Source organism: Hyperoodon ampullatus, assembly GCF_949752795.1.
Source record: "Hyperoodon ampullatus genome assembly, chromosome: 5".
In the NCBI taxonomy this organism is placed as follows: domain Eukaryota; kingdom Metazoa; phylum Chordata; class Mammalia; order Artiodactyla; family Ziphiidae; genus Hyperoodon; species Hyperoodon ampullatus.
The window spans coordinates 51,253,139-51,271,685 of record NC_136918.1 but is presented as its reverse complement, the minus strand read 5'-3'; the positions used below and the strand labels follow the sequence as shown (position 1 = coordinate 51,271,685).

At 38.7% G+C, this 18,547-nt stretch overlaps 1 protein-coding gene across 1 annotated transcript in view; it reads left to right on the top strand.

Moving 5' to 3' along the window:
* The window catches only part of KCNMB2 (potassium calcium-activated channel subfamily M regulatory beta subunit 2), a gene marked incomplete at both ends in the record, with an annotated part of 29,853 nt that extends 11,525 nt beyond the window's left edge, over window positions 1-18,328 (top strand). The window contains 3 exons of the mRNA XM_079704970.1: window positions 3,357-3,527; window positions 5,926-6,121; window positions 18,044-18,328. Of these exons, the coding sequence (XP_079561096.1) occupies window positions 3,357-3,527; window positions 5,926-6,121; window positions 18,044-18,328 (652 nt within the window). The remainder of the gene's footprint in view (window positions 1-3,356; window positions 3,528-5,925; window positions 6,122-18,043) is intronic.
* Between the last annotated feature and the right edge of the window lie 219 nt (window positions 18,329-18,547).

The window sequence follows — 18,547 nt, the reverse complement described above, 5'->3', positions numbered from 1 at the left end:
AGATTTATATAAACTACCTCATGAAGAGAATTTTTAAATAATAGCAATAATGATAATAAACTAATCCATTAATTTTATACTCTAATAACCAGATTAACATATAGTCTTCCTTAAAACCTTTTGGAAATACACTAAGTACATACATGTTCTCACACTTCTATAGGAAATCAAAATACCTAACAACCAGTCCAGAATGAACCAGCGCCCCAGAATGTATGCCAGCCATAAACACCAGTAAGGCCATCCTGGAGCATGAAGCTGAATAGAATCCCTGAATATACACACAATTATACAAATAACAGGCATCTCTTTCCTCCTCTGCAAAGTTCCACACTGGATTCTAGTTCTTTTTCAAGCAACGAGAGTGACTAGTGATGAAAATTTAAAAGGAAAATCTGAAGTCTGTCTCGTGTATGTTGGCTTTTTGTCTGAAGCTTAAAATAAAAATGGCATAAGAGCTTCTTTCTTCATTTTCAGCATTCTATGTGTCCTCCTCTCTGTCCCCAAGCCCTAAAAGCCAGCAACTCCCCCACTCACACACCCGTGCAATCCAAAGCTCCCTTCTCCGTGGCTTCTTGGTTGCCTGTGTTTCCAGAATCCTTGAGCATTGCCTTCCTTCCCATATTTCTTCCTTCTCCAACCAGCCAGCACCCGCAGCAATTTCTCACTTCTTTTCTGCCTTCTCTGCCAGACCTTATTTCAAATCCAACCCTCCACTCATAAGCTTTCTACACTATTCACTGCCTTGATATTCTGTCCTTTAGAAATTCTTTGGAGAAGAACAGCAATTTTGGGATGTTCCGATGTCCATGTCATAAAGCTGTAGCTCCCCACACCATTTTTATTTTTATTTTTTTGAATTTTATTTTATTTATTTTTTTATACAACAGGTTCTTATTAGTCATCAGTTTTATACACATCAGTGTGTACATGTCAACCCCAATCGCCCAATTCATCCCACCACCACCCCCACCCCGCCGCTTTCCCCGCTTGGTGTCCATACGTTTGTTCTCTACATCTGTGTCTCTATTTCTGCCCTGCAAACCAGTTCATCTGTACCATTTTTCTAGGTTCCACATACGTGCGTTAATATACAATATTTGTTTTTCTCTGACTTACTTCACTCTGTATGACACTCTCTAGATCCATCCACGTCTCAAAAAATGACCCAGTTTTGTTCCTTTTTATGACTCAGTAGTATTCCATTGTATATATGCACCACATCTTCTTTATCCATTCACCTGTCGATGGGCATTTAGGTTGCTTCCATGACCTGGCTATTGTAAACAGTGCTGCAATGAACATTGGGGTGCATGTGTCTTTTTGAATTCTGTTTTTCTCTGGGTATATGCCTAGTAGTGGGATTGCTAGATCATATGGTAATTCTATTTTTATTTTTTTAAGGAACCTCCATACTGTTCTCCATAGTGGCTGTATCAATTTACATTCCCACCAACAGTGCAAGAGGGTTCCCTTTTCTCCACACCCTCTCCAGCATTTGTTGTTTGCAGATTTTCTGATGATGCCCATTCTAACTGGTGTGAGGTGATACCTCATTGTAGTTTTTTTGTTTGTTTTTGTTTTTATTGCGGTACGCGGGCCTCTCACTGTTGTGGCCTCTCCCGTTGTGGAGCACAGGCTCCGGACGCGCAGGCTCAGCGTCCATGGCTCACGGGCCCAGCCGCTCCGCGGTATGTGGGATCCTCCCAGACCGGGGCACAAACCCGTGTCCCCTGCATCGGCAGGCGGACTCTCAACCACTGCACCACCAGGGAAGCCCCTCATTGTAGTTTTGATTTGCATTTCTCTAATAATTAGTGATGTTGAGCAGCTTTTCATGTGCTTCTTGGTTATCTGTGTGTCTTCTTTGGAGAAATGTCTATTTAGGTCTTCTGCCCATTTTTGGATTGGGTTGTTTGTTTTTTTTAATATTGAGCTGCATGAGCTGCTTATATATTTTGGAGATTAATCCTTTGTCCGTTGATTCATTTGCAAATATTTTCTCCCATTCTGAGGGTTGTCTTTTCGTCTTGTTTATGGTTTCCTTTGCTGTGCCAAAGCTTTGAAGTTTCACTAGGTCCCATTTGTTTATTTTTGTTTTTATTTCCATTACTCTAGGAGGTGGATCAAAAAATATCTTGCTGTGATTTATGTCAAAGAGTATTCTTCCTATGTTTTCCTCTAAGAGTTTTATAGTGTCTGGTCTTACATTTAGGTCTCTAATCCATTTTGAGTTTATTTTTGTGTATGGTGTTAGGGAGTGTTCTAATTTCATTCTTTTACATGTAGCTGTCCAGTTCTCCCAGAACCACTTATTGAAGAGACTGTCTTTTCTCCACTGTATATCCTTGCTTCCTTTGTCATAGATTAGCTAACCATAGGTGCATTCCCCACACCATTTTTAAATGGGAACATTTATTAAATACTTCATGTCAGTCATTCTCCTGGATAATCTACTTACGTCATCTCATTTAACCGTAACAGTGTAGTTACACATTATTTCCACTTTGCAAGGAACTGAGAATTAGAAAGGCTGAGGAAGTTTTAGAGATCACACAGCTAGTAAGCCATGAAATCAGGTTTTGAACTAGGAGACAGTTTGACTCCAATCTGTTTTTTTCTTACCATAGGTTGCTGCTTGAAAATTTTAAAAAATACTAATAAAACTATCCAAACTTATGGAGTCTGGCCTTGATTTGACTGATATTTTTGTAAACTCACTCGAATGTTTACAGTTCAGGAAAAGAAGTCTGGGTCACCACTGGACATCTCCACATTTCTTATAAATCTCAAGTCAACAGAGCCCTAAGCAACCCTAAGCCTGAGAAAAATGTTAACCAGGATAAATTCTGTCTATTACTACTGAGGGGAAATAAGATATTAAGTTGATAGATTCCTCATATATGTTGCCATTTATTTGAATTAATGCTCCATTAGGTATTCAAAGAGTACAGAAAGATCAATGATGATCAGCCGGGGGTTGGCAAAGGAAACAAACCCAAAGCATTATTTTAAGGGCTGAGGGAATTGCTTTCTTTCTTCAGACTCAGAGAAAGGCAAAAGTATTGACAGCTAGATATGGGTCCCAAGGAAAGAAGGAAGACTAGTTTCTGCTCAGGGTTGGGGTGTGTGTGTGTGTGTGTGTGTGTGTGTGTGTGTGTGCGTGCGTGTGTGTGCACGTGCACGTGTGTGTTGGAAGGCAATAGTCACATGCTGGGTTCCAATTGCACTCAGGCGGGTTTGGAGGACCCCTCTCGGCCTCTCTGCCTTAGGAAGGCCTGAGCAGCGACTTACTCTTTAGGGGTGTGTTGATTAACTGTGGACTTCAAGTAAAACTGTATTATGTTCAACCTCAGAAACATTTACCAAAAAATCAGGGACCATGACCTCCTGGACAAAAGGAAAACTGTCACAGCACTGAAAGCAGGAGAGGACCGGGCCATTCTCCTGGGACTGGCCATGATGGTGTGCTCCATCATGATGTACTTTCTGCTGGGAATCACACTCCTGCGCTCATACATGCAGAGGTAAAGCCATTGGGTGCTTGGGACTGTCTTTTGTCTCCCTTCTCCCTCCTCCCACACAGCTTATCAATCTTGAGGTGCTCTTTCTTACCTCTTTCCTAAAAAGAACTTTGAGCAGTGCCTGGCACATACTATTTGTCAATAATATTATCTAACAATAAAGATAAAAATAGTTCTATGTATAAACTGCTTACTGTGTGCCAGGGATTTGCCATACATTACTTTTTTAATTCCCATAACTATTCTATAAGTATGAATATACTCATAAAAATGGCAAAACTGAGGCTCAAGATAGATATAACTTGCCCAGTGTCATACAGCTTTAGTGTTCGGCAGAGCCAAGATTCAAAACCACTTCCTGTTAATTCCAGAATCCCTATTCTTGCCTCTTCACACCTCTGTCCATTCTCCACCTGCATTCCTTTCCACCACACCCCACTCTTCCATCACCCCACACGTTAGTGGTTCTCAACTGCACATTTCAACTTCCTGAGAAACTTTTAAGAATACTGACACCCAGGCCCCACCACAATCATTCCACAGGGTCAGATTTAGTAGGTCTGGAGTGGAACCCATTCACCAGTATCTTTTAAAGTTCCCCAGGTGATTCTAATAGGTTGAAAAACACTACTATGCACTAACTTTTTAAATTAAAGATTTTGAACCCTTCTTATTTAAATATTTGCCCTAGGTTTACTGAATAGACAGAAAGGCAATTGAATACTGAGTTGTCAAGTGCGTTCCTCCTGAGTAAGCCACATGATAAACCTCCACAGCATCTCTAGCTAACTGTTGTCCATAAATTGGACACTTTGAGCACAGGAAAGCCCAGCATTGCTATAACTAATGGGGAAGGTCTCAGAGTGCTTCAGCTTAAAGAAACAAGGCCCTTTCAAATGAAAAATTGAGGTTTCAATCCAAAAGAGAATCAAACCATTCTGTGGCATTCATTTCCCCACCTAAATTAATACTTTCATTTTAGAAGGAAAATCTAGTTGAAACACAGTAATCTGCTAAAATTAAGGCATCATCTTTTCCATTTGTGGCTTCTCTGCTCTGTTTCTCTGATGCCTTCAGCTGTGCTCCTTCTCAGTGAAAGCTCTGATGCCTCAGGCCCCAAGAGTTCACTGACTCCAAAACCGCTTTCAGATCCTCACATCTGCTTAGAACCATCTAAGACTTTTTTCCTCCTTGTAATAAGCAAAATCTGACCACCCATATCCCAGGAAAATACAAATTGCCACACCAGAGGGGGTCAGTACTAGTATCCTGGCTCTGGTATGAAACTGGACATGGAAAGGGGGCCCTGTCAACACATGTCCAGCAAAAAGAAGGGTTATTAATCTGCAAAGAATGTTTTCTGATCACTCTGGTAATCAGCTTATATCCAGAAGCAAAAGATTGATTCTGGGTGTGTTACTTCCTAATCACAAATATTACCCTTGATCATAAAATTATAAATGTTTTAGAATGAAAATCTGACCAATGGGCAGCTGGAGGGTTTGTTTGTTTGTTTAATCTTTCTGATTGAGAGATCCCAGGGCATTGATAAGAACCCATTCATCTGCATATAACAACAGCCTCTTTTCCACTGTTTGTGGGGAAGAAGGGAAGCACCATGGAACGAGCCCAGGCAGTAGAGAAATAGAGGATTGGATGGAATCGCAATTTCCATCACTTACTAGCTGTGTGTCCTTGCATGTATTTGATATCTCTGACTGTCAATTCACTCAGTTTTAAAAGGAATTAATACCTAACCTATAGGGTTATTGGGAGAAAAAAGAAGACAATGTAGGTAAAGCACCAGTTAGGGTGAATGGGGGATGCAATAAGTGATTGCTCTTGGTATAATCAAAAGGTGGAGTTATCTTTTCTCCCTTATTAGAAAGACCTTAAAGAAATAGATCACTGTCCTTTCATCTGTCACACTGGACCTCAAGCCCCTCCACCCTTTCACCATCTCTCCTCCCCTTCTCCCTTACCCCTTCTCTGCCTACAAACTGGGCAGACATTGCGAGGTGAGGACCAAGGCATGGCAGGAAGCAGCTTAAAATGCAGAAATGCAGGGTGAGTACAGGTTGTGATGTAAAAAGATGCTGCCTTATGCTTACCAGTGAATTTGATAAGGAAAAGTATCTAACAAATCAAGCATTGGAAAAGATGATACTATATCTGATGGAAATCATTGGCAAAGTTCTCAGATGCCAGGCAAAGTTTGTCTGTGTTTATATTATAGTTAGCCTAAAGCTGCTCTATTTAAAAACATATACATTAACCAATAGGTTGTATTATAGATCTGGAAGATTCTTCAGGTCAAGGAGCTGACAAATGTTCCCCTCTGATTACACCTTCTTTGCCCTTGGCATTTGGGCCTGTGCTTATTCTCCTCCTCTCTGTGTAGTGTGTGGACCGAGGAGGCTCAGTGCACCTTGCTGAATGCATCCATCACGGAAACATTTAACTGCTCCTTCAGCTGTGGTCCGGACTGCTGGAAACTCTCTCAGTACCCCTGTCTCCAGGTGTACGTTAACCTGACTTCTTCTGGAGAGAAGCTTCTTCTCTACCACACGGAAGAGACAATGAAAATCAATCATGAGGTAGGAGCTGGGCGCACACTGCATCTCGTTCACCCCCACACAGCTCCGCACCATTCCATCTCTCTATCAAGTTCCCCTGAGCCAGCACTTCAAAAGAAAATGCCACTAGGAAGCAGGCCCTTCCTCATCCAGTCACAGAACACACTACACTACTTGACTCTCTTACTTGGGAAACATTTATTTTCTGTGCAAGTGGTGGTCAAATCATTCCCCATTTTGGAACAGTGAAGATTTAGCCTTTACTTTCATTTAGAAGGGTAAACATTATATCCTTATTGATACACAAATAGACTCAGTCTTTCAAAGCAAATGTGCAGTTTAGTCACAGTTGTACAAACCAAAAATACAAGATATTTGTCATATACCTGGGAACCACGGGGTAAAACTATATTTTGCTTTTCCACGGTCATTGTCACTTCGTTCTGTGGTCTTGGAGATGTAACTTAAGCTTTCTGAGCCTCAGTATCCTTTTCTCTAAAAATTTAATAACAATGACCATCTTGCAAGGTCATTCACTGTGAGGACTAGAACAGAGTATGGACAGTGCTGAGCAGAGCACAGGTGAGACCTTCAACCCATGGTCACAGTATGTGAGCCTGTGCATATTTCTTCACATGTGTTATGTTCATAGAGGCTGAATTTTCCAGCATTAACATATTCAAGTCCACGTGGTGGATGCTCAATATGTATTGTATTAAAGCTGCACATAAAATTTGCATTTAAAAGGTCTGGGATGACTAGTAACGCGTCAGCAGAACCAACCTGCCATTATCAATTTTAAGTTAAATACCTTGTGTTTTGGATTTATGGTAGCAATTTAGATGGCCAGAGTACTTTCATATGCCAAGACAACCTGATACCATTCTCCAACAGGACAATTGGCTCTCGTCACCAGGATACAATTCTCACAACTCTAGCCTTTCTTGTAAAAACTTTTCATTACATTTATCAGCACTTAAATGATACAGATTATATGTATTGAAAAAAATGCAGTAGCTGCAAAGCTTGATACTAGAACATAGGATTCGTTTTGTGATATATTAACAAAAAGTAAGTAAACCCACCTTGCATTTTGGTTACAGTAACTTAAAAGAATTCTTGCAAATATCTCTGAGGACACAATGTCTGCTCTGATTTCCTTTTGTTTGTGGTACCCACAAACAATACCAGTCCTAATCCTACTCTACAAATATACATAGCTTAATTTTCCCACAAAGTATATGTTTTTCAAGATCCCTCAAGTCAAGTTTTTAATTCAAAACTGACCTGTAATGATGAATGTCTATAAAACTCTCAAATCTCCAAGGAATTGGAAATTGGCCAAAATTGAATAGGCATCAAAAAGTGGGGCATATTTCCATTTTCTTGTTTTGACATGTTATCACTACAGTATGAATGCAGTATGAATGAATGCAGTATGTAAGCTATAAACCCTATGAATGCAGTATGTAAGCTATAAATCGGGAGTGAACCTACCATGGAAAATCTCAGTTAAAATTTTAGGACCAGTATTCTGTCTGCTGTCAGTATGATACTAGGTCATTGTTTGGTTTATTTACCTTGTTTTTAACTGTAAAACATGCAAGAAATGAAAAAGTACAGCTCAAGCACTTGTTAGAGATTCCCCCACATAACCACCATGAAAGCAAAGAAATAAAACATATCCTGCACTGCAGGAAATCAGAACCTTGCAATTCTGGTGACTAATGTTATTAAGTACATTTTCATTTATTTATTGGCATTTTGAATATCCTTTTTTTTTATAATGTCTGTTCAAGTCCCTTGTTTTCTATTGAATTGATTCTATTGGATGGTTTCTTCTTAGTATTCATTGTAGGAATTCTTTAAATCTAGATATGAACGTTCCTTGATTGTTGTGCTGCAAATACCTTCTCCTGAAATGAAAGGTGGCCTTTTCCCTCTCTTAATGATGTACTTGAATGAAAGAAGTCTCTAATTCCAGTGCAACCAAACCTTATCAATATTTTTCTCTTTTCTCTTTTTTTCTTTTTCCTTTCTTTCTCTTCTTCCTTTCTTTCTTTTGTTTTCTTTTCTTTCATTTTTTCAAACGTTTGGTTGTCTGTTTAAAAAGTCTTCACCTACCCTGAGATCATGAAGTCATTCTCCCAAATTATCTTCTAGAAATGTTATTGTTTCTCCTTTCACATTTAGAGTACAATCTGCCTGAAACTGATTTTTATGCAGGAGTCAAGTTTCCAGATTTCTTTTTTATTCATATGGACAATCATTTGTCCAAGTCCATTTATGAAAAGACCACCCTTTCTTCACTGGATTATTTTTATGATCCTATTTTCCCCTCTATTTTCTTGGAAGTTATGTGTTCTGTCACTATCCTTTTAGTGTTTAACTAGTGATTACAACTTGCAATCTTGACTAATCAAGGATATTAAAACATTTGAACTCCATTTATTCTCTTCTCAAGTTATATATTATCATTTTTATTTGATATATACTTTAAGCCCATGAAGATATTATTATTGTTTTTGTATATAGTAGCTATCTATTTAGATGTGTCCACATCATTTTCCATTTTCTTATTCTTCATTCCTTCCTTTATCCTTGGTCCAGGATCATTTGTTCCTACTTCCTGAAGAACACTCTTTAATTATTTAGTGCAATATCTGCTCTAAAGAAATCTCTAAGCATTCATTTGTCTGAAAATTTTTTCTTTTCATTTTCATTCTCAAAGTATATATTCACTGAGTATATAATTCTAAGTTGGCTGTTATTTTATTTCTGTACATTGAAAGCATTCCATTGTCTTCTGGTGAGCATTGCTACTATTTGGAAATCAGCTCTCAGTCTAATTGCTACTTCTTTGAAGGTAATTTTGGTCTACTTTAAAGATTATTTTCTTTGGTTTTCTACAGTTGAATTACTATGTGCCAAAGTAAACATTTATTTCTATTTAGCCTGCTTAGTGTTCCCAGGGCCTCTCTCCCTCTTCCTTGATGTTCTTTGTCAATTTTAGAAGGTTCTCAGTCATTATCTCATCAAATATTATCTCTGCTCTCATTCTTTCCCTCTTCTCCTTTTTGAACTCCTATGGACTATATGTTAGGTATTCTCATTGTATCCCCTGTGTGTCTTCCTGTCTCTTTTGTATTCAATATTTTCCCTCCTTTTGTCTCTCTGTGCTTCATTCTAGATATTGACCTACCTTCTGATTCACAGTTCTTTCCTCAGCTCTGACAAATCTGTTAAACCCATCCATTGAGTTCTTAATTTCTCTTATTTTATTTTTCATTTCTAGAATATCCATTTGGATCTTATTTATAATTTCTAGTTTCCTGCAGTATTCTAATTCTTCTCTTTTAAATTCTTCAACATAAAAGTAAAATTGTAGTTATTTTAAAGTTTATTTTGATGACTACAATATCTGAAGCCCCTATGTGCCTGTTCTATTTTTTTTCTTAATTGTTTTCATGTTGCATTGTAACGTCTGGTTATTTTTTATTAGTTGTCAAACATCATATCTGCAAAATTATTTATAAAAACAATTTTAAGCCTCGGTTGATATCATGATGTCATCTTTTCCAAAAATTATTTCCATTTGCTTCTGCAAGGCCCCTAGGTGCCATTCATGATCACCTTATTCTGACTACATAAATTGAGATATTCAAGTTTGAACTTAAGTCCCTTTGAGGACGTATCTTCTTCAGGTTGACCATTACTCCTAGGATGCAGCCCTTAACAGTCCCAGCCCAAAGTGAATAGGGTGTCATCAGAGCCCCCACTTGATAGGTTGTTAATGATAATTCCTGCCCCTAGCTCTGCAAGGCTGTCAAAAATTCCATCCAACCTTCTAGGATCTCAGCCCCCTTCTAGAATCAACAGACACTTCCAGGGGAAAGAAAACACCAAACAGCAGGATCACCTTCCTGGCCCAGTAGTTCTTCACTCGCTAGTTAGCTGTCCTCTGCCTTTAGTCAGAAGTAAATACGTGGAAAATACAGTTATTGCCATGTCAAAAGGTCACTAAACCATGATCTTAATGTAGCATGAGAAATATATAGGATATTCCTGGGGAGAAAAATTAAAATATTCTCTATCTTGACCTCTCCTTCTTATTACTATTCCCCAAGCTCACCAAAAATAGTAGTCTTTCCCATAGTTACCAACGAATGGGCATGGTTTTACTGAGATACATAAGGCACTACTGACAATGTTTGATTTGGGACAACAGGAGGCAAAGGTATATCAGTCAAACTGTCTGCTTCTTTGTAGAAAGATATCCAAAAGGATTTTATTTTTAAATTTTCACACTCTCTCATATACTCTTTTTCTTTGGCTTTTAAACTCAGTGACCAACCTCTTGTCCATATTACAACTGAAGCTGCTTAAGCTGATAAGCTGGCATGCTCTTGTGGAGCAACTGGCTGACGAACAGTCTCTAGGAGCTGCAAGCAGGCTCAAGAGCCCCTGCCTCTTCAGGCTACAAGGCTGTCACAGGAATCATGAACTGTGGCTGAGTATTAATTCACTATGGTTGTTAAATTTCTCAATGCTGATCTCCTTTGAGAGTTTAAAACCTTGTTTACCCACCAGGGATCCCCAAAACATGCCCATCTGATTTAAGAGAGTATTAAAAATGAATCTTTGTGCAAAACCAGAAAGTATATCCATTTTTGGTATGTAGTATACTACTATATATGTGGTATTTTATATATCGCTGTCATGAGGAAGACAGCTATTTTGGATGGAGAGTAAATTCTATAAATTAACCAATTATTTATAACTCCAGACTCAGCATCACCCCTCATTTTGCCACCATTCTGAAGCCTTCTGAGTTCTGCACATCCAGAGAATATACATATCTGGACTAGAATTTCTCAGCCTCAAGGCTATTAACATTTGGGGTGAAATATTCCTTTGTTGTCTGTGAGGGTAGGGTGGAGACTTGTTCTGTACACTGTAGGATCTTTAGCAGCATCCCTGGCCTTTACCCACTAGATGACTAGCATCATCCTGCCTCCAAGTGTGACAACTAAAAATGTCTCCAGACAGTGGCAAAACCACTGCTCCAGATTTTATTTAGCTTTTAGCTTGAATGCTGGGAGATTCTGCAATTTTAATCAAAGCTTGTAAACACTGAGTTCCTCTGCACAGCATTTGGTAGGGTAAGGATAAAAGGGAAGAAAATAAAGTGAAGTTGAGAATCTAAATGGGAAAAAAAGAGGGGCCCACATTTATTAAGTATCTACTATATACTATGTGCCCAGCACTATGCCAAGAACTTTATAAAAATCATCTCATTTAATCCTGACTAAAACCCTACTCCTAAAGTAGTAATAGCCAAATTTTATCAAGAGCTTAAAATGTGCCAGGCACTGTATAATACTAAATATTTTACATGAACTCATTTGTTTAATTACAGCATCAATCTCACATATTAGGTACCACTGTTATCTCCACTTCACAATAATGAAGCTGAGCTCAGAAAATGAAATAATTTTCCCAAAGTCACACATTCACTAATTAGGTCTGAATTAAAATCTAAGTCTCTTTACCTAAACATGCTCTCTCTTAAAAAGCAAAACATTAGCACATCCTCTTGAGAGAGTAAAGACAAGAGCTTTAAAAAACTCTAAATTCTAAGAAATATTTATCCTTCTGATGGTATATTTTAGTGAATAGGTGAGAATCCATGCCATTTCATCATACTCCAAGAGGTGATTAGGATCAAGTAAAAGGCCATGAACAAGGACTAGAACTATCCGTGATCCACAGGAACAGTCAAGGCTGTATATTCAACACCAGTTTACACAGAATGGATATTAGATAGAAGTGCACCCTGAAAAGATGGGAAAAAACATGCCCAGAAATTTGACATATGACATCCCCATAATCAGCACCTTAAATTTAGGGATATTTAAATTAGAAATTTCCTGAAACTGCCTATGGACCATAGATTCAGAAATGCTTCTGTGATTGACAAAGTTTAGTCACTGCTCACCAAAACTGAATTATGGCACAGTTAAGGGCATCTTTGTGAAGAAATGAAGGGAAGAATGTGTCCCAAAACAGCTTGCACTGAGCATCAAGAAGAAAAGCATGGAAAATGAACCTACTCCTTTCCATTGCTGAGAAAGAGGATCATGGTCAAATTAGATATCTGACTTACTCAAGGGCTGACTGGATACATCATGGACCTGAGGGCTCCATGGCTTAAGCTATTGTGGGTATTGACTAATCCTGCAGCTCCACATGGCTTCTATTTCATGAGTGGATTGCCTAGGTCTTTTAAGCTTCGCCTCTACTCCACATCAAGCAGTAATGCCACAATAAGTGTGAAAGCTCTGGAAAACACAGAAAAGGAAAACCTCTCTGGAGGAATCTGTGTCTCTATACTGCAGGAAACTATGGTACATAGCAGAGTGTGAATACTGTTTTCCTCTCCTCTACCAAACATTTCAAACAGTCCCACTTGCCAAAATCAAGCAGATACTAGAAGTGCAAACTAAAGTAGTCTAAATATTGTGGGATTCGCTTTTTTAAAAGTGATGGTAAGGAGCAGGAAGTCTCAAACAAGAATGAAAATAACATCCCAGCTTACTTTCTCACCTCCTCTGTCCATCACTAATGTTCAAAGAACTCAAAAGTTTAGAGTACTCCAAGACTGCCAGCTGGGGATCTCTACATCCTTTGAATGTAAGGATTATGTCTCCTTCTCCAGCACAGAACACAAAGCCTGGCACGTCATACATGCTTAATAAACATGTACACAGTACTCATTGTTTGCAGACACTGAAGAAGTCCCATCTGACTTTAGAACCAAGATATTTATGCTTCAATGAGCAGTGTTTTTGTTTTTATCTCGTAGGCATTGTGGACTAGGATGCCCTGAATACCACAGAGTTCTGACAAATTTGTGGCCCACCTCTGTGAAGTGTAGAGCCTTTACCAAGAGCCTTTTCAGCCTCATTGCTGGTCCCATTTCATCACTCCCACCACCCTTGTCCTGTTTCTCTCTAATGATCTGTTTTAAATTGTTTATGTTTTTCATGCCTATACCCAGCATGCAACTTGGTACTTTAGAGACACTCAAAACATATTTATTAGATTTCATCAAACTTAAACCCTCTCTGAAATAAGACACTGCCCTTTTAATAAAAGAACAAATGAAGAACAAACCCTTCCCCTGAGGTGATCCTGAGAATTAATAGTTCCCTTCCTACCATCATAAGGAAAAGGAGGCTGACCAGTGAGGTTATCCAGCCAAATATACCCCTCCTACTGCCCCCACTCCTCCCCACAGCTTTTATTTTTAGGGTGAAGGCCTGTCACTTTTTGCTTCACACATGCCTAGTGAAGCATGGCTGAGCAAAAGCCCAACAGGTACTTTCTCAAAACTTCTGTCCATCACGAGAATAAAAATGACTCTATTGATGTGAAAGATTTTGAAAGGGAGGCTAAGAAAACTTTCAGTTGCTTTCCAAAGAACTGGAGAGAAGATGCAATTGCTAGATCTTTGTGGTAAGGGAAAGGACAGTCAGGAGAAGGTGACAGGATCCAGGTTTCCTCAGCTGGGGAGATGAAGGGTCACGTTGTGGGGCCATCTCTGTATTTTCAATACTAAAGAGAAGTTAAGGGAGTTGGGAAAGCCCAAAGGTTTATTAACAAAATTCAGGATTAAGAAAAGAGATGTGAGGGCTTCCCTGGTGGCACAGTGGTTGGGAGTCCACCTGCCGATGCAGGGGACACGGGTTCGTACCCCGGTCTGGGAAGATCCCACATGCCGCAGAGCGGCTAGGCCAGTGAGCCATGGCCACTGAGCTTGCGCGTCCGGAGCCTGTGCTCCACTATGGGAGAGGCCACAACAGTGAGAGGCCCGCATACCGCAAAAAAAAAAGAAAAGAGATGTGAGGGCTTCCCTGGTGGCGCAGTGGTTGGGAGTCCGCCTGCCAATGCAGGCAACACGGGTTTGAGCCCTGGTCTGGGAAGATCCCACGTGCCGTGGAGCAACTAAGCCCATGCCCCACAACAGCTGAGCCTGTGCTCTGGAGCCCGCGAGCCACAGCCATTGAAGCCCATGCCTGGAGCCTGTGCTCTGCAGCAAGAGAAGCCACCGCAGTGAGAAGCCTGCACACCACAATGAAGAGTAGCCCCCACTCTTTGCAGCTAGAGAAAGCTCACTTGCAGCAACGAAGACCCAGCACAGCCAAAAATTAATTAATTAATTAATTAAAAATAAAAAATTAAAATTAAAAAAAAAGAGAGAAGAGAGATGAGGGTCTAAATCCTCCCCTGAATGGCTGCCTCAGAGTTTTGCTAGGTTTCTATATCCATATGTTAGGCACAAAAGAAAGAAGGACCTATAGCCATGGTAATATAAATATATATAAACAAATTTTGAATGGCTTTTAAGTGTCTTGTGTATATAAAATTATTATTCACATGTTCCTTTGTGTTATATATCATGCAGTCTGAAAGTTAAATCTTTCCTAGCCCATACCTCCCACCAAGAAAAGAATGATCTAAAAACACAAGGATTTTTACCTTTTCAATCTACATTACATTGTTCCAACTAAGTGTTGATCACTTACTAAAGTTTTCATTTGTTGAAATGCACTCTCCAAACATCTGATAAAATCATAAGATCACTAAATCTTTACCCCAAATTCATACCAGCCTCAGAAACATACACATGGCTATAGTTTGAAACAAAAACTTAGAATCCTAATGTAGGATTCAGCATAATGTCAAATCTCTTTGGACACAAAAACAAGGAACTCATGACAAGAGCCATCAAACAGGACTGTTCCTGTGAAAACCACATAACTAGTAATTTTACCCTGCTTAAAGTTTTCATACTTTAGTATGTGGCACTTTTTAAAGACTTTAGATCGTATGGACAAATGTGATATTCCAATAAAAAATATGTTAAAGAAAATTTATTGATGCTTTATGCATAGTCATAATTTAATCCTCACACACCCTGCCAGGAAGGCGTTATTAACCCTACTATATCCAAAAGTTGATTCTGAGGAGCCAAGTAACTTGCTTATAGAAACACAGTAACACAGTAACCAGACCTCTTGAAGACACGTCAGGGGCTTGTGATACTACCTTATATATTCATTAGCACAAAAGAAGGACCCATCAATAATAGAAGTAAATGAATGATTGACATATTATGATAGAATTTTCAAGGATAATAATAGTCTAGTGGGAGCCAGTTTATGTATGTTGAAAGGTGGTGGGTGGCAAGGTTAGAAAAAGCTAAAAACACAAGGGCAGAGAAATCTTTTCTCTACCAGTAACGTGGAGTTGCATTTCTAAGTGCCTGGCCCTGAGGACCCACACCCGATCATGTATGGCACACACCTCATCTGGCCAGTCCAAACATGTGCATTTGAGACCCTGATGACTAGAAGCTTTAATAAAGCAGCTCCTGTATTACAACCTTGCTAGATGGTCTCAAAAGTAATGTATATCGCATTGTATTTGGAAGAATCTTATATAGTGACAAAATTATTGTCACTGGCTGATAAATGTTTCTCCAAAAAAAAATTAAAAGCCAAATCAATTCACAAGAGCATAAGAAAAGGAAAAACTCCATTTTTAATGGAATTCCATTTTTATTGAGACCACTTCAATAACTTAGTACTGTTAGCCACTAAAACTACTACTATAAACTCTCTTGGCACCAAAATATAAAGAACCCTGATGCATTCATACGCTAAATTGGCTCTTTTTTAATTCAACCACAAATGACTTGTCTTTAAATTTTTTTAATGATTTTTGAATCAAAGCATTAAAAAAAAGTTGTAGACATGATCTAACAGTGCTGAAGAAGGAAAAATATAAAGGTATCCCCTTACTGCTTTAAACTCTTTCAATCCAGCATCCAACCAGTAGAAAATGTATCATGGCAGTCATAGACCAGTTTTCATACTAAGTTATAACTCACTGAGAAATTCTGCTTTCTTGGAGATACTTTCAGACCCTTAATGTTGTGCTAGTACCAGCTCTCTGCACTAACCACATTTATGAGTGTACTCATATTTACTCTTAGCTGATTAAATATGAGGGTGTCAACCAGCCCTTGTATGAGAATATTAAGCTTTGTTTATGATAAATGTCAGCATGCTCATCCTCCATTCTTAACTAATTGAAGAATCTTCCTGCTGTTTATAAGCAAATAATCCAGTGATTACAGCACAGTGAAAAAAAGCAAGTGCCAGTACACCCACTAATAAAGTCAGGGGAAAGAGTCATTCAAACATACTCCATTAGCAAAACTCATTCCATTTCTATTATATGTTCTTCCTGTGAAATATACAAATCTAAATTCATTCTGGAATTCAAGGTCCTACTCCTAAGCTCCCATCAGTATAGCTCAAAGTTCACCAACAGCCCACCTCATCTGTATCTCTACATACAGTTGTGTGAGTTGTGTACTGTACAATCCTAGGGGTACCAGTGACATTGTAAAACTCATAGATGTCAATATTTAAATCACAACTTATAAACTGGTAATAGCAGTAAAATATGTGGGTTTTTTCATAAAATCAGTGTATTATCACAATTTTTCAACAGAGAATAACAGTGTTTTGATGAGGGGGCATAGTTTTCTAACTCACATTAAAACACGAGATTAGCAGTGATCTTGTCACAAGCCATTTTAATTCAGGTAAATCAATTAATCATTTGATAATATATATAACAAAGGATAGGAATTTTTTTCCTATTGGGAGGCACCTTACCATAAAGAGGGCAAAGACTTAACCAAGGGCCCACACATCTCCCAAAGAAGTGACTTAAAATCACTTTTTTCCTAACTTTTTAAAAAGTTAAATGCATTGTTATATCAGTTTTGTCACTGTTCATATACAGACCAAGGAAGAGGTTCACAGAGATTTCATCTCCTCAAAGACTGCTCTATAAATTAGGAAAATATATGCAAAACCATATCCAATAAGTAATAAAAAGAAAAACTACAAAGTTCTTTAATTCCATCTGTATCCAGAGAAGAGGGAGGGAGAAGAGAAGGAGAAAGGAGAACAGGAAGAGGGAATAGAGGGGAAAATATCATAGAGAGGTGAGGGCTGGCAGGCAGGGCAGGGCAGGGAAGGAAAAGAGAGATACAAAGAAAGAAATCAGAGGATGTAAGTGTGTAGGAAAAAAAAGGAGAGGCATATAGAAGAGATACAGCAAGAAAGATAGCAGGTGAAAAAATCGAAGAAAAGTTATTGTAAATTCTCAGATGAGTGCTGGTTTAAGAGTAAACTGAATTGATTCTGCTTTATGTTTCCTTGCCTTATGGAAAAAGTTATCTTGTCAATATTAACTGGGCATGAACCATTTATCACAGCTCTTTATTCAATATCCCTACACTTTCTGAGATTCTTTTTTAGCAGCTCACCAGGGGTACAGCTGTCTTCTTGACTAGTAGCAAGGTGACCAAGGTGATTTGGCTGAAAAACATGAAGCCAAGCTGAAAAGATAAGAGTAAGAGTTCCCTGAGATAACTGGCAGCTTTTGATATTACATAAACAGCTGTGGACAGATACAAGACAGAAAGGTTGACACTCTGATTCCACGGAAAAGTATGTTCAGTGGAGAATAATGAACACTCACCATGCTTAGCTGTGGCAAAAGGAATCCACTGGAGTTATCCAATTGTTTTTTGGAGTCACCCAATTTTAATCAATATTTAAGCTATATGAGTGAGTTATCAAAGTACATCCTGGCCGGATACCTAAAAACATTGTTTTAATCAGTGTGTGAGTTCTTAGGGTTTCTAGAGGCACTAGTGTGAATATGAAAAGAAAAACCATCATGGTTATTTCACAGATCATTAAGTTGGCCTCAATACTCCTCCTAGAACTACACACACACACACATACACACACACACAGAGTATCTTCTGGTGACAGTTTATCTCATTTTCCACAGTGCTCCTATATACCTAAGTGTGGAAAAAATTTTGAAGAATCCATGTCCCTGGTGAATGTTGTCATGGAAAACTTCAGGAAGTACCAACACTTCTCCTGCTATTCTGACCCGGAAGGAAACCAGAAGAGTGTCATCCTAACAAAACTCTACAGTTCCAACGTGCTGTTCCATTCACTCTTTTGGCCAACGTGTATGATGGCTGGGGGCGTGGCTATCGTTGCCATGGTGAAACTCACACAGTACCTCTCCCTGCTCTGTGAGAGGATTCAACAGATCAATAGATAAAAGCAAAGTGGATGAGATCATTTTCTTTAAAGTTCAAATACTGTTTTCTTTCATTCTTCACCAAAGAACCTTAAGTTTGTAATGTGCAGTCTGTTATGAGTTCCTTAATATATTCTTATACGTAGAGCAATAATGCAAAAGCTGTTCTATATGCAAACATGATGTCTTTATTATTCAGGAGAAGAAGTAACTGTTTTTTGTTGGTTGGGTTTTTTTCAT